The sequence below is a fragment of the Carcharodon carcharias genome, chromosome 17 (genome assembly GCF_017639515.1).
Source record: "Carcharodon carcharias isolate sCarCar2 chromosome 17, sCarCar2.pri, whole genome shotgun sequence".
NCBI lineage: Eukaryota > Metazoa > Chordata > Chondrichthyes > Lamniformes > Lamnidae > Carcharodon > Carcharodon carcharias.
Genome location: NC_054483.1, coordinates 60567136 through 60590324, shown reverse-complemented (window position 1 = coordinate 60590324; position 23189 = coordinate 60567136). Strand labels below are relative to the sequence as shown.

Here is a 23189-nt window from a genome sequence, read left to right as displayed (position 1 = left end):
TCCATTCTGATGGTGCTTTATGGTGCTGATTTTAAACCTACCCACTTGCTGGAAACTGGGCTAAACTGCTCACCCAAAGTGGGCGGGGTCCTCGTTAACGTGTGCAGATTGGGGTCTGGTGACATCATTGCGCCCCGACTGCACTGCCAGCTCTGTCCTGGACCTGGACCCGGTATGTACAGAAACCAGTGAGTTTCCAGATCCCCTCACCACTTACCCAAAACTCATCTGGAGTTAAAATAATTCCTTATCCTTCTGGGTGGGAGAAGTTGTGGGTTTGGAAAGTGTTGTCAAAGCAGCCTTGGTGAATTCCTGCAGTGCATCTTGCAGATGGTACACACTGCTGCTACTGTGCATCGGTGGTGGAGGGAGTGAATGTTTGTGATTTGGGTACCAATCAAGTGGGCTGCTTTGTCCTGGACACTATCAAGCTTCATGAGTGTTGTGGGGCCTGCATTCATGTAGACCATAAACATTACTGTCAGAAATTAGCGTGCAGATCTTATCCCCATCATATTCTGTACCACACAAACCATTCTCATTCACTGAAATCAGCATCACAGAAAAAATCTTAGCCATGGCTTCATTTTATTGGTTATTTTCTATTCAATCTCTGATTATACAATTACAACTGAAACCTCTGTTTAGAGAATTGGTACCTGTAGCTATTGCATTTTATTCTTTTTCACTGAATTTAATCATTTTTTATATCCTTTATCCTTCCCTTGTTCACTGCTTTTTCCTTCACTGAGATGGTGACAGACTGTAGAAAATGGTCTTTTCTGGGTGTTGTCCAAGCTGCTCTGTATTGGCCAATGAGGGACTCGGATGGTTTGATGAAGAGTTGGTGAAGCTGACAAGTTACCGGACAGGGAGACTCCTAGTGACAGAGGCCGAGATCTGAATGAAAGCTCTGGGTGGGAATCCGTTCATTTCTCAACAAATCCTCCAAGCAACAGAATCAAGCTGTTGATTTATTTTAAGGGTCTGCAGTGATTGTTGGTCCTTTCCCAGCTGTCACATATGGAAAGCCTTTAACCCAATGGGAACTTTTCTGCGAAGAGGCAGCAAGTGAAAGATAGGGTAGCAGACTGGTTTTATTATACCGTCTACAGGCTGCATTGGATATTGTTATCACCATAAAAAGAGTATAAGTCATATGGTCAAAGTGCACTGAAGCTTATTGTAACTCCAGCTATAATGTTTTCCGACTAAAATCATTAACCAGGTGATGATCCAAACAAAACACATTTTTCATCTATATTTGGACACCAGTGTACATATTTCTACCCAGTTATCTAGGTTACATTAGAACTTGATGGTGCTGATTTTAAATCTACCCACTTGCTGGAAACTGGGCTAAACTGCTCACCCAAAGTGGGCGGGGTCCTCGTTAACGTGTGCAGACTGGGGTCTGGTGACATCATTGGGCCCCGACTGCACTGCCAGCTCTGTCCTGGACCTGGACCCGGTATGTACAGAAACCAGTGAGTTTCCAGATCCCCTCACCACTTACCCAAAATGCATCTGGAGTTAAAATCAGGCCCATGTTAAGTTTATTATTGTCTTACACAAGTTCATATAATTCATAAAGAATTATTGTGGCTCTGTCCACTTAGCTCAATTATCTCTAAATCCCCAAATCCTATCTCATTTTGTTTCTTTCCCGCTCAGCAAAAGCTCTTATGATACAGAAATAAATGCTATTTGGTGAGTTCACCCATATGGTTAATAATCCTGAATGAAGCACAAGGATTTAGAATAATTACAATAAGATTATGGTTTGAAAATTAAGCAAACATGAGTGAAATGCTCATTTGAATAAAGTTGCCAATAGAATATAAATGAAAATGTGTCCCACTGAACCTGTTTATAGATCAGTGTCGTTAATGCAGTTTTCAAAATGTGTTTAGTTTTAGTTGGGAAAGTCATTGTTGTCTTCGATGGAAAGGCTTAATTCACAAAGAGCATTTAGATATTCTTTATTGTCAGGATCAAACTCCAAGGCCTTTTCAAAGCATTTAATAGCTTCACATCTCTCACCATCCAGCTGGTGCAGGAACCCAAAAACACCAAAGGCCTTGCTTTCTCTTGGGTTCCTGCGAAGCCATCTTGCTGCTATCATCTCCAAGTTTTCTCGACACCTTTTCTGATGTATTGAGTCATAATTGACTTTCATTCCTTCCAGAAAATGGGTGATGGCATTTGATTCAGAATGTTTGTAATTTAGTTCAAATAAGCCCGCCTGTAAACATATTGCCTGCTTATTTTCTGGACGAATGCCTTCCAATTTCAGTAACTGGTTGTAGATCTCCTTTGCTTTGAGATATTCTTCATTTAATAAACATATTCCTGCAAAATCCAGTTGGGCTTTTATAGCTGTTAGTGGTCGGTTCTTAAAAGCCTTTTGAAAATGATACTTGCATTGGTTGATCAATTTGTCTTTCTGTTGAAAAGCAGGATTGTGAGGATCTTTACTGCCTCGATATTTCATCAGTGGATTCAGTTTGGTTCTGTAGCACTGACCTATTTGATGGTGTAAGAAGGTAGAATGTGGAGTAATTTCTAATGCTTTCTTCAGCATCTCCACAGCTTTTTCCACATCTCCTTTCGTTCTGTAAAATTTTGCTGCATAACGAAGCACATACGGAAGATCAGGGGACTTATGCAATGCTTGTTTGACTAATTGAAGTGCTTCCTCCATTTTATTGAACTGTTGTAGTTTTAGAGCCAACAGCACCATGGCTACAGTGTGATCTGGATCAAGCTCCAGCACACGCCTCAACTGTTTTATTGATTCACTGGGCCCTTGACTCTCTGGAGTACCAGGAAACCATTCCAGGCGAAACAGAACAGTCGCATAGCCAATATTCCATTCCGTGTTCTCCGGATCTTCCTCCAGGGCCTTTTTAAAACATTCCATTGCCTCTTCATAATATTGACTAGTACAACTCAACAGTGCCCAACCCTTCTCTCCATATACTTCAGGAATCATTGCTGTATACTGAGAGCCATCAGGAAATTGTTTACAGATCTCCTCCAGCTTGTCGAGGTAGTACTGAGCCTCTGTCAGTTGTCCCATGTAATAATATACCCAGGCATAGTTTCCATAGCTGATGATGTTTTTTTTTTCAAATTCATCTTCATGATTCTCCCTAAGAAATCTTTCAGCTTCCTTTAAGTTTTGAATGGCCTCTTCATAGTTTCCTTGCAGACAGTTTACAAAAGCAAGTTGGTTGTAAGACCTGGCTTGATATTGCATATCAAGCTGTATTGAATCTTCTAATCTTTGCTTCATATCATCCAAGTCAATGTTTTCTTTCTGTGGAACCCACGTGAAGTGACATTGAAGCCAATCGAGCTTCACTTTCAACAAATCCTTCTGTACGTTACTGCACACAGACATGCTAAACGAAAAGGTTATGATTACAAAACTTTTGCTCTGTTTATTCTTGGTTGTCATGCTAGCTATTGTATTAGATCCTGGCCAGTTAGTCACCACATAGTAATGCTACAACCACCTCCACTCTTAATGAACAGGAGCACTAATTGAATTACTTAATCTGTTTGGTGCATTTATACAATACATCTCAGTGTTATTCTTTCAATCCATTATGAAATAGGAGCCTCCTCACTCAATTGTGAGCACTAATTCTAAAGCACCCCCCCTCTCATTTCCAGTCAGATGAGCAATCTAAAGACCAGAAAGTCTCCTTTGTAGTCAGCAGGGGGCAAATCAGGTTTGTGGGCTGGGTGGTGGAAGGTGTGGAGGGTGGTTGATCCCAGAAAGGGGAGAAATTTAGGACAAGAGGCTTGATTATTTGGAAAAGTGTTACTGCAAAGCAAGATTAATTAGCGATGAAAGACAACTTATTAACACAATACAGAGACCCCTTGAATTTATGTACAAGCAGACAGTTCAAAGTGTAGATTGGTGTATGTATATAGTTTGTCCAGAAGCTGTGTGCCATTTATATGCTCTATCTGGTCAAAAAGATCATTGTTCGTCCTTCGTGGGTGGGGGTGTCCTGTGTGCATGAGAGGCATGCCCCCCAAGATGGTACCTCCCCGTTTGTCCCTCCCCTGACCCCCAAAAGCTGACCCCTTCCCACTCCTCCCTAGGGTGCCCCATTCCTCTACGCCCAAAAAGCCTGGAATCACCTCACTCCAGAATACAGATTGGCAGCAGCTCCCAGAAGAGTCAAAGACTCACTTCCATCTTGTTAAGTCCACCCGCTGTGTAATTGTGCTGAGGGCTACCTTTTTTAAAGTTGGTCATTTTGTGACTGACTTGTCTACTGGGTGGGTGGGGAAATGTGTGGGGGGAGGGCAAGAAACACTGTCCCCACAAAATCCAGCTCACAAGAGCAGGTGGCAAGTAACTTGCCTGTTAATTCTTTAAAGTCCATCTCCAAGGCACAGGTCAGGAGCATGATGGAATACTGTCGACTTGTCTAGATAAGTGCAGCACTAACAACACTAAAAAAACTCAAAACATCCAGGACAAAGCAGCCCACTTGATTGCAACCCAACTAGCCCCCACCCAACTCCTTCTGCATGCACCACTTTAAACATTCAGCCATACAGTGGCAGCAGTGTGTACCACCTACTAGATGCATCACAGCAACTCACCAAGGCTCCTTTGACAGCACCTTCTAAAACCTATACCTCTACCATTTAAAAGGACATGGGAACATAACACCTGCATGTGGCCTTCAAAGTCGCAAACCATCCTAACTTGGAACTATATCGTTTTCCTGAATTGTGGCTGGGTCAAAGTCCCAAAGTCTTTACCTTGCCTTAAGTCACAGCACTGGGGGTGGACGAGCAGCTCAAGAGGCAGGTCACCACTACTGATGTCCATATGCCAAAAGACACAAATGTGTTGTACAGCATTTCCCCTTAAGTTAACTGAGTAAAGTGGGAAAGGACTCTAGAGGGAGGGATAGAGGCAATAGTCGCTGAATGCTGCAGGACCAAGTAAGCCCACCACAAGCTGAGGCAGTGGGTGGGACCTCGGTGGGCTGTGGAGTATCAGTTTGGGGAGGGTTGATTGGAGTGGGGGAAGGGGGAGGGGCAGGGAACTGCCACATTACCTACAAACTACATTTCAAAATAATTCATTGATTGTGAGACACTTTGGGACATTCCTGTGAGGTGTGATAAGGTGTTACATTGACACAATTCTTTCTTGCTTCCTTCCTGTTCAATTCCCGTAGACTCACTTCATCCCCCAGCCATCCCAGTTCATTCTCTACTCCAACTGCCTCTTGTTCATTTAAACACTCTTCTCCCTTCCCCCCTCAACCCTCGCTGCCTTTCTTACCCCTTCACCCAGTTCATCGTGGCTTTCTGCTATTATTTCAAACTATCAGACCTATCTTTTCATCTTCCCCACACTCATTCTCAATTTCAGCAGGCACTTTCCCTTCTCCTACCCACTTTGAGCTGGAACTCTTCTGTATATTCCATACTACATTCGCCCCTGTCCATCCCAGTTCATGCTATACTCTCCTTTTGATTTATATTTCTAATTGCTTTCATTTATACCCCTGTAAATGCTGAATATCACCATTTTACATGAGTAAAACTCTTATAGATTGCCAATGGAACACAGCTTCACTTCTTGAAAGTCTACATATAACCTGAGGATGTTTACTGGATGCAATTATAAATATTAAAATTTAACTTTATATGCTTAATGAAGTCTGATTGGACAGTAAGTTTAATTTTAATTTGAATTATTAACCAATATAAATTTTAAAAAGATCTGCCCACTGCCTCATTTTCTGATGATCACCAGTCTTGGTTAGCACCACACCCTCCCCACTGTGACCAACTCTACACATTTTCACTGCTTTGAAATGTACGCTAGTTTCTTCCCGAAAAACAAACTCCTTGTTCAATATTCTGCACACAAATTTCAATACTAGAGAAATTCCAATGATCTTTACCTCATATTTCTGATCAGGTGGAAAATGCGTTGGATTCTCGTTTCAACTTCAACTCGACTTGTAATGGTAAGCTGATCGCGAAGAGTGTTTGGTGTGTTACATTTTACAGCTATTTATCAACTCCGTCATTAATTGCTTTAAGATGATTTCATGAATGTGAATCGGAACTAAAACTGTTGCAGTGAAACCAAGGTTTCTACCCAGAAGCGAAAAGGAAACTGAATATCAATGTTTTTATTTATAGACACCAACTTTGTTTTATCAAAGAACTCCATGGAGCCAATAAAGATCATGGGCAAATGGCCCAAACTTTTTTGTTGACTTCAACCCTGCCTCCTCAGTCAGCTACTTCCAGAATTGTCTTTTGAACACAATTATTCAATTTGCTTCAATGGAAAGTATTTGTTAGCCCTGGTTGATGCATCCTCTAACACTCTCAGAACCTTCACTCGCATCTTTCCCTTTCATATTCTCTCTCACAATCTGGGTCTGAGAAGAATACTCACTTCTGAAAAACAAAACCTTTAAAAAATCACCCATTACTTTCCTCAAAATCACTATTCTAACTGATATTGCTTGACACAAGAGCTGCAACAAGTCTACAAGGACATGTCACTTGAAGGAGCAATGTACCTCCATATCTTATCATGGGATGCATGCATTCATATTGGGGAAAGTATATGCACCATTCACAGGTCCTCAACACTATGAGATATACAGAGAGAAAGAAATGAGCTGTGGGAGAAGGGGAAGATCCTGAGCACACATGAAGAGGAGATCCCTTATACCCTGTGCAGGTGACTGAAGAATCTGTGCAAAAGGTTGAAATGGAACTACAAAGACAACAGAAGGCTAGTAAAAGATGGGAAATGTTAAGCATAGGTAACCTCAGCTTTATGTCCTTTCTCAAAGAATCACCACACACTTAGCAATTATTACTCTAAGGGGAATGTCACCAGGCATGAGGTTAAATAAAAGCAAAATATTGCGGATGCTGGAAATCGGAAACAGAAACAAAAATAGCTGGAAAAACTCAGCAGGTATCACCACCATCAACACCCCTTTGTCCTTTTGTCTATATAATCTTTGGCAATCTCTTCTTTGCGTCCACCTATCACTGGCCCTCTATCCAGCTCTACCTGTCCCACCCCCCTCAACCAGCTTATATTTCACCTCATTTCTATTTTTCTTTAGTTCTGATGAAGAGTTATACGGATTCGAAACATTAACTGTATTTCTCTCTGCAGATGCTGTCAAACCTGCTGAGTTTTTCCAGCTATTTTTGTTTTTGTATGAGGTTAAATAAGCTCTGCTTTGTTTAAAATCCCAGGGAATGTCTTCAGGCAAGAAGCTAATCATGATAATAATCAGCCGGGAAATTCTATTAGGGTACTTGTGGTAAAGTGCAGTGCTATATACCTTTAAGAGAATGTAGTTACTTGACCATGTGACTGTATTGACCAATCGCTACACAATGCAGGTACTTGGGTAAGTGTAAGTCTAGAGCTGGAAGTGATTGAAGAAACACACATGGTGTTCGTGCTCTGTTCTTAGTTCCAATAAACCACCAGTATTTGTTCAGTTAATCAGTCTGTCTGCCTGTGTTGTTTCAAGCACCAACTAATGTGTTAATATCAGGGGTGCAGCTAGTGTTCGCCGGACAAAATGAACCTGAAAAACCAAAAACAAGAACTGGTGACAAGGATAAACCAGATCAATTGACGGCAATCAAGAAAGCCGCGGTAAGCCAGCTACGTTACTTTGCCACTACATTGAAAGCGGTTTGAAATTGCAGTCTCCTTCGTCATCGAGCATGCTGCGGATTGGGCATCTTGAACCATTTGACCCCGTTTCTGATGACTGGTCTCATTATGTCGAATGCCCAGCATTCTTCTTTACCGCTAACAACATCGCAGGGGAGGACAAGAAGAGGGTGATTCTTTTGTCCACATGCAATGGCAAAACATATGGGCTGATCTGCAGCCTCACGTCACCTAACACCCCCAACTTGTAGACTTTCGACAAGTTAGTAAACATTGTAAAAAATCACCTGAAGCCAAAGCCCTCAGTCACTGTGCAGTGTTTTAAATTCAATTTGAGGAATGGGCTTCCAGGAGAGGCAATTGCTGGCTTTTTAGGGGCTTTAAAGTGATTAACGGAATATTGTGAGTTCAAAACTTCAATAATGACATGTTGAGAGACTGATTGATATGTGGAAATGAGAATGTTGCTATTCAAAAGTGATTGCTATCTGAAACTAATCTAGAATTCAGTAAAGTATGACTTTCTTTTATTCATTCACGGGATGTGGCTTCGCTGGCTGGGCCAGCATTCATTGCCCATCCCTAGTTGCCCGTGAGAAGGTGGTGGTGAGCTGCCTTCTTGCAGTCCATGTGGTGTAGGTACACCCACAATGCTGTTAGGGAGTTCCATGATTTTGACCTAGCAACACTGAAGGAACGGCGATATATTTCCAAGTCAGGATGGTGAGTGACTTGGAGGGGAACTTCCAGATGGTGGTGTTCCCATCTATCTGTTCCCCTTGTTCTTCTAGATGGTAGTGGTCATGGGTTTGGAAGGTGCTGTCGGAGGAGCCTTGGTGAATTCCTGCAGTGTATCTTGTAGATGGTACACACTGCTGCTACTGTGCGTCAGTGGTGGAGGGAGTGAATGTTTGTGGATGTGGTGCCAATCAAGTGGACTGCTTTGTCCTGGACGGTGTCCAGCTTCTGGAGCGTTGTGGAAGCTGCGCTCATCCAGGCAATTGGGGAGTATTCCATTACACTCCTGACTTGTGCCTTGTAGATGGTGGACAGGCTTTGGGGAGTCAGGAGGTGAGTTACTCGTTGCACGATTCCTAGCCTCTGATCTGCTCTTGTAGCCACAGTATTTATATGGCTAGTCCAGTTCAGTTTTTGGTCAATGGTAACCCCCAGGATGTTGATAGCGGGGGATTCAGTGATGGTAATGCCATTGAACATCAAGGCAATGGTTGGATTCCCTCTTGTTGGAGATGGTCATTGGCTGACACTTGTGTGGCACGAATCCACTTGTCAGCCCAAGCCTGAATATTGTCCAGGACTTTCTGCATTTGAACTTGGACTGCTTCAGTATCTGAGGAGTCGCGAATGGTGCTGAACATTGTGCAATAATCAGCGAACATCCCCACTTCTGACTTGATGATAGAAGGAAGTTCATTGATGAAGCAGCTGAAGATGATTGGGCCCAGGACACTACCCTGAGGAACTCCTGCAGTGATGTCCTGGAGCTGAGATGACTGACCTTCAATAACCACAACCATCTTCCTTTGAGCTAGGTATGACTCCAACCAGTGTAGAGTTTTCGCCCTGATTCCCATTTACTCCAGTTATGCTAGGGCTCCTTAATGCCACACTCGGTCCAATGCTACCTTGATATCAAATGCAGTCACTCTCACCTCACCTCGGGAGTTCTCTTTTGTCCATGTTTGAACCAAAGCTGTAATGAGGTCAGGAGCTGAGTGGCCCTGGCATACCCCAAATTGGGCACCAGTGAGCAGGTTATTGCTAAGCAAGTGCCGCTTGATAGCACTGTTGATGACCCCTTCCATTACTTTACTGATGATGGAGAGTAGACTGATGGGGCAGTAATTGCCCGGGTTGGATTTGTCCTACTTTTTGAGCACAGGACATACCTGGGCAATTTTCTACACAGCCGGGTAGATGCCAGTGTTGTCGCTGTACTGGAACAGCTTGGCTACGGGCATGGCAGGTTCTGGAACACAAGTCTTCAGTACTATTGCTGGAATATTGTCAGGGCCCATAGACTTTGCAGTATCCTGTGCCTTCAGCCGTTTCTTGATATCATGTGGAATGAATCAAATTGGCTGAAGGCTGGCATCTGTGATGCTGGGGACCACTGGAGGAGACCGAGATAGATCATCCACTCGGCACTTCTGGCTGAAGATTGTTGCGAATGCTTCAGCCATATCTTTTGCACTGCTGTGCTGGGCTCCTCCATCATTGAGGATGGGGATATTTTAGGTGCCTCTTCCTCCAGACAGTAGTTTGATTGTCTACTACAATTCACGACTGGATGTGGCAGGACTGCAGAGCTTAGATCTGATCCATTGGTTGTGGGATTGCTTAGTTCTGTCTGTCACTTGCTGCTTATGCTGTTTGGTACGTAAGTAGTCCTGTGTTATAACTTCACCAGGTTGACACCTCATTTTTAGGTATGCCTGGTGCTGCTCCTGGCATACCCTCTTGCACTCTTCATTGAACCAGGGTTGATCTCCTAGCTTGATGGTAATGGTAGAGTGGGGGATTTGCTGGGCCATGAGGTTACAAATTGTGTTTGAGTACAATTCTGCTCCTGCTAATGGCCCACAGTGCCTCATGGATGCCCAGTCTTGAGTTGCTAAACCTGTTCAAAATCTATCCCAATTAGTATGGTGGTTGTGCCACACAGCACGATGGAGGATACCCTCAGTGTGAAGATGGGACTTTGTCTCCACAATGAATGTGTGGTGGTCACTCCTACTGATACTGTCATGGACAGTTGCATCTGCGGCAGGCAGGTTGGTGAGGATGAGATCAAGTATGTTTTTCCCTCTTGTTGGTTCCACAGACCCAGTCTAACAGCTATCTTATTTAGGACTCAGCCAACTCAGTCAGTAGTGGTGCTACCGAGCCACTCTTGGTTTTGGACATTGAAGTCACCCACCCAGAGTACATTCTGCACCCTTGCCACTCTCAGTGCTTCCTATGAGTCTAAGTGATGTTTAACATGAAGGAGCACTGATTCATCAGCTGAGGGAGGGCGATGCATGGTAATCAGCAGGAATTTTCCTTGCCCATGTCTGACCTGATGTATGAGACTTTATGGGATCCGGAGTTGATGTTGAGGACGCCCTGGGCAACTCCCTTCCACCTCCCGACTGTATACTACTGTGCCGCTATCTCTGCTGGATCTGTCCTGCTGGTGGGATGGTGATGGTGGTGTCTGGGACATTATCTGTAAGGTATGATTCCATGAGGATGACTATGTCAGGCTGTTATGAAAGCAAAAAGCTGCAGATACTGGAAATCCAAAACAAAAATAAAAATACCTGGAAAAACTCAGCAGGTCTCACAGCATGTACAGAGAGGAACACAGTTAATGTTTTGAGTCCATATGACTCTTCAACGGAACTAAGAAAAATAGAAAAGATGTGAAATATAAGCTGGTTTAAGGTGGTGGGGGGTGGGGGGGGGAGGGACAGGTGGAGATCGATAGAGGGCCGGTGATAGGTGAAGTTAACCAAAAGATGTCATAGACAAAAGGACAAAGAGGTGTTGAAGGTGGTGATATTATCTAAGAAATGTGCTAATAGGTGATATTAAGGGTAGAAAGCAGGACGCGCAAGGTACAAATAGCCCTAAGCTTGGTCTAAATAGCCAAGTGGTTATGGTACTGGGTTTGTAACCCCAAGATCAAGAGTTCAAATCTCACAATGGGAAACAATGTAACTTCATCTGAAACAGATGAAAACGGGCTTGTACTCGAAAGAATTACAGATAGCCCTAGTGGGGCTGGGGTGGGGGGAAGGGATCAAAATAGGCTAAAAGGTAGAGTTAAAACAATGGATGGAAATACATTTAAAAATAATGGAAATAGGTGGGAAATGAAAAATCTGTATAAATTATTGGAAAAAAGGGGGGATCGGAAAGGGGGTGGGGATGAAGGAGAGAGTTCGTGATCTAAAATTGTTGAACACAATATTCAGTCCAGAAGGCTGTAAAGTGCCTAGTCGGAAGATGAGGTGCTGTTCCTCCACTTTGCGTTGAACTTCACTGGAACATTGCAGCAGGCCAAGGACAGACATGTGGGCATGAGAGCAGGGTGGAGTGTTGAAATGGCAAGCGACAGGGAGCTCTGGGTCATGCTTGCAGACAGACCGAAGTTGTTCCGCAAAAGCGGTCATCCAGTCCGCGTTTGGTCTCTCTAATGTAGAGGAAACCCCATTGGGAGCAGCGAATGCAGTAGACTAAATTGAGGGAAGTGCAAGTGAAATGCTGCTTCACTTGAAAAGAGTTTTGGGCCCTTGGATGGTGAGGAGAGGGGAAGTAAAGGGGCAGGTATTGCACCTTCTGCGGTTGCATGGGAAGGTGCCGTGGGAGGGGGTTGAGGTGTAGGGGGTGATGGAGGAGTAGACCAGGGTGTCCCGGAGGGAACGATCCTTGCAGAATGTCGCCAGGGGTGGGGGGAGGTGAAGGGAAAATGTGTTTGGTGGTGACATCATGCTGGAGTTGGCGGAAATGGTGGAGGATGATCCTTTGAATGCGGAGGCTGTGCTGTGATAAATGAGGACAAGGGGGATCCTATCATGGTTCTAGAAGAGATAGGAAGGTGTGAGGGCGGATGCGTGGGAGATGGGCCGGACACGGTTGAGGGCCCTATCAACCACAATGGGTGGAAAACCTCGGTTAAGGAAGAAGGAAGACATGTCAGAGAAACTGTTTTGGAAAGTAACATCATCAGAACAGATGCGACGGAGGTGAAGGAGCTGAGAGAATGGGATGGAGTCCTTACAGGAAGCGGGGTGTGAGGAGCTGTAGTCGAGGTAGCTGTGGGAGTCGGTAAGCTTGTAATGAATCTTGGTGGACAGTCTATCACCTATACAGCCGCTCTGTTCACGCTCCTTATACAGCCGCTCCACTCCCACTCCCACTCTTTATACAGTCATTCAACTCTCACTTTTTTTTGTTATTTCACATTTATTATTTATTTAATGTCCCCCTATCCTTAAGTTACTAATCTAATAATAATCAATAAATGATAATTACTCAGCTGCTAATTAAAACTAAAAGAAAGCTAAAAGCTGAAATACTCACCAGCCAATTACCTGCCTGCTCTCCTGTGATGTCACTTTTTTTTAGTGTTGGTTTGATTCACTGTTTGGGGGTCTCTGTCCCTCTCCCCCACTCTTAATTCACTCTCCACACTGTTATCACCCAGGGCAAGCATGACCCAGACATCCCTGTCGCTTGCCATTTCAACTCCACCCTGCACTCATGCCCAAATGTCCGTCCTTGGCCTGCTGCATTGTTCCAGTGAAGCTTCCTGAAGAGTGACTCTTATAAAAACGTACACCGAATTTGGACAGTAATGACCCGTGCAACTAATAGCTCCACACTACCACCTCTTGGAACCTAGCCGGGACTGCTGCATGCATTCTCACTGGGAGGGAGGACTGTTCCCTGTTGGAGATAGATTGGGGAGAAAGTGTTGGATGTTCCATTGCCCATGGGGGAGAGGTGGTGTGCAGGTGTACATTGAGAATCACGTTTGAGGGGTCTGACTGGAGTCTGGCGCCTCTGGAATTCAATGTGATCTTCCAAGGGAGGCTGGGGGAGTGGGGGCTGGGGGAGCAGCAAGAGCCTCCAATTAACTGGTTGTCGGAGCTCATTTTAGAGCTTATTTAGAGGTTTCTGACCAGCAGAATTTTTAACGGCGAGGAACATGCAGTGTCTGGGACATATCAGGGAGTCATGGGGGTTAATGGTCAACATATTTAAGAAAGAGGAAATATTGCTCAGCTGCTCAGACAGTAACACAGAGTTGGCATTGCTGGTGCTGACAGGGTTGCAATTGTGAACAGTGAGTGCCGACACTTGTGCGAGGGATGTAGGGAAGCTGGCATCACCTGGGGAGCTGACATTGGCAAAGGAAGCCGTAAGGAACCAGTGCAGGCATAGAGGGCATTGGGCTTGGTCACCAGTGATGGATTCCTTCAGGTCCAGGGGATCATCAGTTGGATCCACAGAGGCACCTGGGCACCAACAGACCAGCTAGCCAGATTCCTGTATAGAAAAGGCTTCCACTCGAGACTGAGTGTCCTGTTGGTCTGTGATCACAGGAAGCACATCTTGCCAGTTTGTGCTGGTTCCCAGGCAGCTACATTGTTGGTTTTAGCATTGGAGGAATGTCAAGTGCTGAATCTCTTCAGGACCCTGTGAGTGGTTACTGGGAGATAACGGTTATTCTCAACAAAGCACAGCCGCGAAGACAAGAGGGGCTGGAGTAACAAGCGCTGCTCGGAGGATTCCAAAGGCATCCAGAGGCGCCTCATTAGACCTGCCTGCAGGCTTTGTCTTCCTGCAGTCCATAATTTGGTGTGTACCTCTTCCAACGCAATGTAGCGAAGTGCAAACCTGCTCCCCTATTGCCCGTATGTGAACTGGCTCTTTAAATAGTCACGGTGAAACCCCGCCAATGAGTCCGCTTCACTCCCATCTAACAGGCGCTGAAAATATGAAACTCGGAAGTAAAATGACGAGGAATCCCTGTAGACATCAGTCATTCTCACATCCACTATAGTGTGTCATGACCCGCTGTCCCCCACCTTGCCCCCCAAGTCCTGTCTCCCCATTAATATTGGGACATTACTGTAACGATTATTTAACCAGCCAAGGCATGTAATCATGCTGTGTAAAGTGTTGCGATCACTAACCTCATGATGTTGATCTGGGTTGTACCGAGTTTGATTGCAGTGGAACACTGGATAAAACTTGGCTCCTCAGATATTTTTATAGCTTCGCGAATCACATGATTTCGAGGAATTGCTGCTTGAAAGTGAAAGTGGAAATTGAAACTGGAAAGTGAATCTTGACCACAGCCTTTTCGTCAAATGATTATAGAAGCCGCCCATTCCTCAAAACTGGGAGATAAAATGGTGACGGGGGAGTTTGGGCGCGGCAGGAGGGAATTGCAGCGGTTTGTGCCTGGTTGTCAGTGAAGAACATTCCTGCTTGTGCTCAGGGTTAAAATTAGAGCTTAGAATAGTTTCCCAAGCATCCTGGAATGACTGGGAACTGAGAGAATTGAGAGTTTCTGCCCTGGGAGCAAAGCCTCCAGCAGCCGGCAAATCATTTCAATTTCCCCTAGCGATGTATCCAGCGACACCGTAAACTCACCCCGAGCTGACTTGAGTTGGTCTAAGGCCAGTGGAATGCCTGTGGTGTGGGTTGCGCGTTAGGGCGGCGCGTTCCACAAGGCGTTAACACAGTCACTGACTAAAGTCACCAAGAAGCTGCCCAAGAAGGGAGGGACTCTCGCAAGCAGAGCTATTCCTCTTACGTGTACAGGCTGCTGATCCAGGACCACACTTCCACCAGGATCTCGTCCAAGGCCATAAGTGTCATGAATTCCTCCGTTGTTCACATTTTCGAGCGCATCACCTCCGAGCCCTTGCACCTCATTCACTACAACCAGCGCCACACCATCTCGGCCAGGGAGATCCAGATCACCGTCCACTTCATGCTGCCAGGGGAATTGGCCAAATTCGCCATCTCCGAGGGCACTAAAGCAGTCACCAATACACCAACTCCGCTTCGATCGATCATTCTAAAGAGTATAAACTCTCCGCCTGATGCTCAGTGGCTTCTCCAGTATTGACTATCGCCACAGACAGCAGCCACTGTGTGGAACTGTTGTTTATCAGGAGGCCAGAATTGTGGGAGCTCTGAAATCGAGGAATGGGGCGCTTCTCAAATGGGGGAGGGGGGCGTCTCTATGAAATCCGGTGGTCTCTGATATTGTGGTGATGCTGAGGTTAAGGGGGCATGACTGGGGAATCAGAACTCGAGGAGAATAGAGGCTTAGGAGGAGTGATAGGAATGAGGGCTTGGGTGAGAGGCAGACTGGAGACTCGGGAGAGATGGAGATTGGGGAATGGTGGAGAGAGGGTGATCCGTCTCTTCCCCTATGGAAACCTGCCCTCTTCTCTTAACCTCTTGGGCCATGGCCTCCAGAGAACCTTCCCAGAAGGAAAAAAATAGTTTGGACCAGAACTCTTATTTCACAGTTTTACTCGTGTTCTATGTTAAGGTAAACAAGAGTGGTTCAGAGCAGCATTCTTATTCCCCAGGTTTTGCTGTTTATTTCTTTCTGAGTTGGAGTGCTATCTCTCTCTCTCTGTGTCAGAGTGACACTCAGAATCACAGAATCACACAGCACAGAAGAGGCCCTTTGGCCCATCGAGTCTGCACCAATACATGAGAAACACCTGACCTACCTACCTAATCCCATTTACCAACATTTGGCCCATAGCCTTGAATGTTATGATGTGCCAAGTGATCATCTAGGTACTTTTTAAAGGATGTGAGGCAACCTGCCTCCACCACCCTCCCAGGCAGAGCATTCCAGACTGTCACCACCCTCTGGTTAAATAGGTTTTTCCTCACATTCCCCCTAAACCTCCTGCCCCTCATCTTGTATTTGTGTCACCTTGTGAGGAATTACAAATTTGGGTTAGTGCCCCTGTGATCTCTTCCCTTGCCTCCTCAGCAGTCTGGGACACAAATCATCCGGACCTGGAGATTTGACAACTTTTAAACCTGCCCACACATCCAATACCATGTCACTACCTATATCAATTTGCTCAAGAACCTCGCAGTCTCTCTCCTCGAGTTCCATACCTTCATCGTCATTTTCCTGGGTGATGATGGATATGAAATATTCATTCAACACTCTACCGAAGTCCTCTGGCTCCACCCATTGATTGTCCCCTTGGTCCCTAATGGGGCCTACTCTTTCCTTGGTTATACTCTTCCCATTTGTATACTTATAGAATATCTTGGGATTTCCCCTGCTTTCACAAGCCCAAGTTTTCTCATTTCCCCTCTTTGCTTTATTAAGCTGCACCCTACACTTTCTGTACTCCACTAATGCCTCTGCTGATTTGCTCCCCTTCTACCTGCTAAAGGCCTCTCTTTTCCTTCCTATCGTATCCTGAATATCTCTGGCAATCCATGGTTCTCTGGGCTTGTTACTCCTTTCTATCACCCAAGAGGGAACAGGTTGAGCCTGTACCCTCCACATTTCCTTTTTGAATGCCCCCCACTGCACTTCTGTAAATTTCCCCACAAGTAGCTGTTCCCAGTCTACCTTGGCCAGATCCGGCTTATTTTACTGAAATACGCTCTCCCCCATTCCAAAACATTTTTTTTGCAACCTGTCTATTTCTTTGTCCATGACAAGCTTAAATTGTGCCATGTTGTGGTCGCTATCACTAAAATGCTCCCCCACCATCACCTCAGCCACCGGTCCAGCTTCATTCCCCATAATTAGATCCAGCACTGCACCGTCCCTTCTTGGACCCTTTCATCTTGACCTAAAACGTTCACCTGTACACGTTTCAGTGAAATCCACACTATCCAAGCCCTTAACACTATGTCTATCCAAATAAAGGTTAGGAAAGTTGAAATCACCTCATATAATTATACTATTGTTAAAGTTTTTATGCATCTGCGCGGACTGTGCACATATTCGCTCCTCAATTTGCCACTGTCTACCTGGGGGTCTATAATAAACAGCTAACAATGTGCCCCTTTTTTATTCCTAAGGTCTACCCGCAAAGCTTCATTCAATGCCCCCTCCAAGATATCATCTCTTTTCCTGCAGTAACTGACTCCTTAACTAATAATGCAATGCCTCCTCCTCTTTTACCACCTCCCCTGTCATGCCTGAAGATTCTATATCCTGGAATGTTGAGCTGCCAACCCTCAACCACGTCTCTGTGATGGCTACTATATCACAATTCCACGTGTCAATCCTCAGCCTCAACTCACCCATTTTACCTGTAATACTCCTGGCAATAAAGTAGAGGCCATCCACCCTTGCCTTGCTCCCTTGAAACTTAATGCATCTGTATTCCCTCTGACTTGATTGTTTTACTGTATTATGATGTGTCCCAATTGATGGGTCTTCTTCTCTGTGGCAAAGAATTTCAGATTCTATCCCACCCGCAGCTGCAGTCTGAGGACACCTCCCCTGTTAAGCAGAGCATGGTAGCTGTACAGTGTTTTACCCAGGTGATCCTGGCTTTCAGCTTGTGCAGTTTCAGGGGATTTGTGTACTGTTTTCAGGTTGAATATCACCAGATTATAGGATTATTATTTGTTACAGGGTATTGGGGCATTATACCGACTATTAGCAGTTGTAAATGGACTATCATGGAGCTGTTGTATTATATTGGTAAATATGAGGGAAATCAGAGTGTTGTCAGTATTGCTATTGCCATTTTAGCGAGTTATGATTGTTTGAATCAAAGTTCCTTCGACATATGGGGCCATTTTTCCCAAGGATTCAGAGGTGGGGGATGGTGGCTGGAAAAATTGCAGAGAAGGATGCCATGCTGTCTCCCCACAGTTCTGCTTTGTCCTTGAAGGAGGCTTCTTGCTGGTGGAAAGCCAATAAAAGCTCATCAACAACCAATTAACAGGAAACTTCCAGAGTAAATCCCTCGGTTCCCAATTTTCCCTCACTTAGTTCCCCATCTCCCCTCCCTCAGTTCTCGCTATTCCCCTCCCTCAGTTCTCCTCTTTTCTGGTTCCACCTCTTCCCTCTCTTGGCTTTCCCTTCCTTGGTTTCCATTTTTTGCTAACCTCATTCCTCCTCTTCTCAGTTGTGTCCTGAGCTGAGGGAGGGCGGTGCGTGGTAATCAGCAGGAGGTCTCCCTGCCAATGTTTGACCTGATGCCATGAGACTTCATGGGGTCAGGAGTTGATGTTGAGGACTCCCTGGGCAATTCCCTCCCACCTCCCAACTGTATAAAAATGTGCCGCTATCTCTGCTGTGTCTGTCCTGCTGATGGGATGGTGATGGTGGTGCCTGGGACATTATCTGTAAGGTATGATTCCATGAGGATGACTATGTCAGGCTGATAAAAAAGCAAAAAACTGCAGATGCTGGAAATCCAAAACAAAAATAAAAATACCTGGAAAAACTCAGCAGGTCTGACAGCATCTGCGGAGAGGAACACAATTAATGTTTTGAGTCCATATGACTCTTCAACGGAACTAAGAAAAATAGAAAAGAGGTGAAATATAAGCGGGTTTAAGGGTGGGGGGGTGGGACAGGTGGAGCTGGATCGGTGGAGTTAACCAAAAGATGTCATAGACAAAAGGACAAAGAGGTGTTGTTGGTGGTGATATTACCTAAGGAATGTGCTAATATGTGACATTAAGGGTAGAAAGCAGGACGAGCAAGGCACAGATAAACCTAGTGGGGTAGGGTGGGGGGAAGGGATCGAAATAGGCTTAAAGGTGGAGTTAAAACAATGGATGGAAATATATTTAAAAATAATGGAAATAGGTGGAAAAAGAAAAATCTATATAAATTATTGGAAAAAAAGGTGATCGGAAAGGGGGTGGGAATGGAGGAGAGAGTTCATGATCTAAAATTGTTGAACTCAATATTCAGTCCAGAATGCTGTAAAGTGCCTAGTCGGAAGATGAGGTGCTGTTCCTCCAGTTTGTGTTGAGCTTCACTGGAACGTTGTAGCAGGCCAAGGACGGACATGTGGGCATGAGAGCAGGGTGGAGTGTTGAAATGGCAAGCAACAGGGATGTCTGGGTCATGCTTGCGGACAGACCGAAGGTGTTCTGCAAAGCGGTCATCCAGTCTGCGTTTGGTCTCTCCAATGTAGAGGAAACCACTTTGGGAGCAGCGAATGCAGTGGACTAAATTGAGGGAAGTGTTTGGGCCCTTGGATGGTGAGGAGAGGGGAAGTAAAGGGGCAGGTGTTGCACCTTCTGCGGTTGCATGGGAAGGTGCCGTGGGAGGGGGTTGAGGTGTAGGGGGTGACGGAGGAGTGGACCAGAGTGTCCCGGAGGGAATGATCCCTGCAGAATGCCGCCATGGGTGAGGGTGGTGAAGGGAAGATGTGTTTGGTGGTGACATCATGCTGAAGTTGGCGGAAATGGCGGAGGATGATCCTTTGAATGCGGAGGCTGGTGGTGTAATAAGTGAGGACAAAGGGGACCCTATCATGGTTCTGGAAGGGAGAGGAAGGTGTGAGGGCGGATGCGCGGGAGATGGGCCAGAGACGGTTGAGGGCCCTGTCAACCACCATGGGTGGAAAACCTCTTATAAGGAAGAAGGAAGACATGTCAGAGGAACTGTTTTGGAAAGTGACATCATCAGAACAGATGCGACGGAGGCGAAGGAACTGAGAGAAGGGGCTGGAGTCCTTACAGGAAGCGGGGTGTGAGGAGCTGTAGCCAAGGTAGCTGTGGGAGTCGGTTGGCTTGTAATGAATGTTGGTGGACAGTCTGTCACCTATACAGCCGCTCTGTTCACACTGTTTATACAGCCGCTCCACTCCTTTACAGATAAACTCCTGCTCCTTATACAGCTGCTCCACTCCCACTCTTTATACAGCCCCTCCACTCTCACTTTTTTTTGTTGTTTCACCTTCATTATTTATTTAATGTCCCCCTATCTTTAATTTACTAATTTAATAATAATCAACAAGTGATAATTACTTAGCTGCTAATTTAAATCTAAAACAGAGCTAAAAGCTGAAATACTCACCAGCCAATTACCTGCCTGCTCTACTGTGATGTCACTGTTTTTTTAGTGTTGGTTCTATTCACTGTTTGGGGGCCTCTGTCCCTCTCCGCCACTCTTAATTCACTCTCCGCACTGTTATCACCCAGGACAAGCATGACCCAGACTCCCTGTCGCTTTCCGTATCAACACTCTCATATCAACACCCTGCTCTCATGCCCACATGTCCATCCTTGGCCTGCTGCATTGTTCCAGTGAACCTCAACGCAAACTGGAGGAACAGCACCTCATTTTCCAACTAGGCAATTTACAGACTTCTGGACTGAATATTGAGTTCAACAATTTTATATCATGATCACTCTCCTCCATCCCCACCCCTTTCCAATCCCCCTTTTTCCCAATAATTTATATAGATTTTTCTTTTCCCACCTATTTTCATTATTTTTAAATGTATTTCCATCCATTGTTTTACCTCTACCTTTTAGCCTATTTTGATCCCTTTTCCCCCACCCCACCCCCACTAGAGCTATCTGTACCTTGCTTTCTACCTTTAATATCATGTACTAGCACATTCCTTAGATAATACCACCATCTTGACCACCTCTTTGTCCTTTTGTCTATCTCCATCTATCACTGACCCTCTATCCAACCCTACCTGTCCCACCACCTACCCCCCCCCCCACCCCTAAACCAGCTTATGTTTCACCTCTTCTCTGTTTTTCCTTAGTTCTGTTGAAGGGTCATACAGACTTGAAACGTTAACTGTGTTCCTGTCTGCCGATGCTGTCAGACCTGCTGAATTTTTCCAGGTATTTTTATTTTTATATCAGGCTGTTGCTTGACTAGTCTGTGAGATAGCCCTCCCAATGTTGGCACTTACCCCATGATGTTAGTAAGACGGACTTTGCAGGGTCGACAAGGCTTCGAATGCCATTGTCGTTCCCGATGCCTAGGTCGATGCTAGGTGGCCCACAGCAGGTCTGGTTTAATTCCTTTGTGGTGGTTTGTTACAACTCAGTGGCTTGCTAGGCCATTTCAGAGTGCTTTTAAGAGTCAACCACATTGCTGTGGATCTGGAGTCACATGTAGGCCAGACCAGATAAGGATAGCAGATTTCCTTCCTTAAAGGACATTAGTGAACCAGATGGGTTTTTACATCAATCGACAATGGTTTCATCATTAGACTTTTAATCAAATTCAATTTCCACTATCTGCCATGGTGGGATTTGAACCCAGGTCTCCAGAGCATTACTCCGGTTCTCTGGATTACTATTACAGCAATGATACCACTACTCCCCCTAGAATTGGCAACAGCCATGGAGAGCACTGTTAGAGACTCAAAGGCAATAAAAGATATACAAAATGGCATTGTCCATCTTTTAGGGCGACAAGGGCCGGTAACAACAGTACTGCAGTGAAAACCCATGATATTAATGAGAGAAATGCACCCAGACAGCCTGCAGGCAATCGACAGTTCATAAATATCGAATGCTTTTTCTGCCACCGCAAAGGTCACATAATACGGCATTGTCAGGATAGGCTGACAGCATTTTAAAAACAAAGGTAGAAATTGCGGAATCTGTCTCATCAAAGAACCAGAAGAAGCAGAATCCGACATCTATTCATTATACAATCTAAAAGTGGGTAGAACTGAGCCAATCCAGGTAGTCATTAGAGTCAATGAACAACCCATCAAGATGGAGGTCAATACTGGGGCATCAATGTCTGTCATATTAGAATATACGCTCAGACACTTGAATAAAGGAGTCTATCCTTTAAGTTTGGAAGAATCAGATACTAAATTAAAAATATATATAGGTGAACAAATAAGAGTGAAAGGGATATGTCAAGTCCTGGTGCAGTATGGGGATCAGTCTGCAAATTTACCCTTTATAGTAGAAGCTGGGGCAGGCCCCGTTTAACTGGTCGCCACTGGCTCAAAAAGATTAAATTGCAATGGGCTGAGATTTTTCAAATCAGAACAAGAAATTTACAGGAATTGTTACAAATGTACGCTTCAATTTTCAGTGACGAGCTAGGAAGGACCGGTGTAATTTTCTGATTGGGGGCACCCATAGCCCCCGTACCGAAGGTAGATCAAAGTGTTCATTTGTGTGGTGACGATGAGTTAACTGTAAACAGAGTGGCCAAACGGGATAGACACCTGATACCGAAGGTTAACAAGTTATACTTGAAATTGGCAGGAGACATCATATATTCAAAACTCAACATGAGCCAGGCCTACCAGCAGGTAAAGTTGGAAGAAGTTTCTAGGGACTTTGTTACCATCAATACACATCGAGGATTGTATCAATATACTCGACTACCCTTTGGGATCACATCGGCGTGTGCTATTTTCCAGCGTACCATGGAAAATCTGCTTCAGGGACTGCTCTGTGTCATTGTTTATCACTTAACCACTGGACGAACTGACGAAGAACACTTAGCTAATTTGGAGGGGGGGCTGAAATGCTTCTCACAAGTTGGAGTACACTTGAATCGAGTAAAATGTCTTTTCCAAGCCAAAGAGGTAGTTTCCTTGGGCCATAAGGTCGAACCCTTTAAAGAAAAGGTCAAGGCTATTCATGAGGCACCTGCAACGAGAAACACAACCAGATTGAAGGCCTCCTTAGGCATGATAAACTTCAATGGGCGATTTCTCCCCAATCTATCAATCGTACTGGCTCCGTCTTACGCATTGCTTAAGGGAAACCTTAAATGGATTTGGCAAGCTCCGCACCAGGAAGCATTTCTGAAAGTTAAACAATTGTTAAGATCACTGGCCCCACTAGTCTATTTGACCGAAACGAAGAATTGATTTTAATTTGCGACGCATCCCCTTATGGAGTAGGGATTGTACTTTCACATCAGATAGTGGATGGTTCCAAACAACCCATTGGTTACACATCTCGCACGCTCAGA

The 23189-nt window shown here is 45.0% G+C and overlaps 2 protein-coding genes across 5 annotated transcripts; one reads left to right on the top strand and one right to left on the bottom strand.

Moving 5' to 3' along the window:
• Window positions 1–569: 569 nt before the first annotated feature.
• On the bottom strand, window positions 570–14834 carry LOC121289797 (interferon-induced protein with tetratricopeptide repeats 5-like). 4 transcript variants are annotated; one of them, XM_041209619.1, is made up of 4 exons: window positions 14428–14834; window positions 7374–7625; window positions 5955–6150; window positions 570–3407 (listed from the first exon to the last, which is right to left on the bottom strand). In XM_041209619.1, exons 3-4 carry the CDS (start codon window positions 5957–5959, stop codon window positions 1916–1918), a joined length of 1497 nt encoding a protein of 498 aa, XP_041065553.1. In that variant the 5' UTR covers window positions 5960–6150; window positions 7374–7625; window positions 14428–14834; the 3' UTR covers window positions 570–1915. The 4 variants fall into 4 exon arrangements, with proteins under 4 accessions (XP_041065553.1, XP_041065554.1, XP_041065555.1 ...); XM_041209620.1 differs by lacking the exon at window positions 7374–7625; XM_041209621.1 differs by lacking the exon at window positions 5955–6150 and having other exon boundaries at window positions 14428–14833.
• LOC121289644 (late histone H2B.L4-like) lies at window positions 14605–15371 on the top strand. Its single transcript, XM_041209271.1, has 2 exons — window positions 14605–14690; window positions 15062–15371. The coding sequence occupies exons 1-2, from the start codon at window positions 14605–14607 to the stop codon at window positions 15369–15371; spliced, it is 396 nt and encodes a 131-aa protein (XP_041065205.1).
• Window positions 15372–23189: the final 7818 nt, after the last annotated feature.

Bases quoted from the DNA above. Each gene is read 5' to 3' on its own strand.
- LOC121289644 (XM_041209271.1), top strand. From the start codon at position 14,605: ATGATTATAGAAGCCGCCCATTCCTCAAAACTGGGAGATAAAATGGTG. The intron at 14,691-15,061 runs GTTTGTGCCTGG...TTACGTGTACAG, and splicing joins GGCAGGAGGGAATTGCAGCG to GCTGCTGATCCAGGACCACA.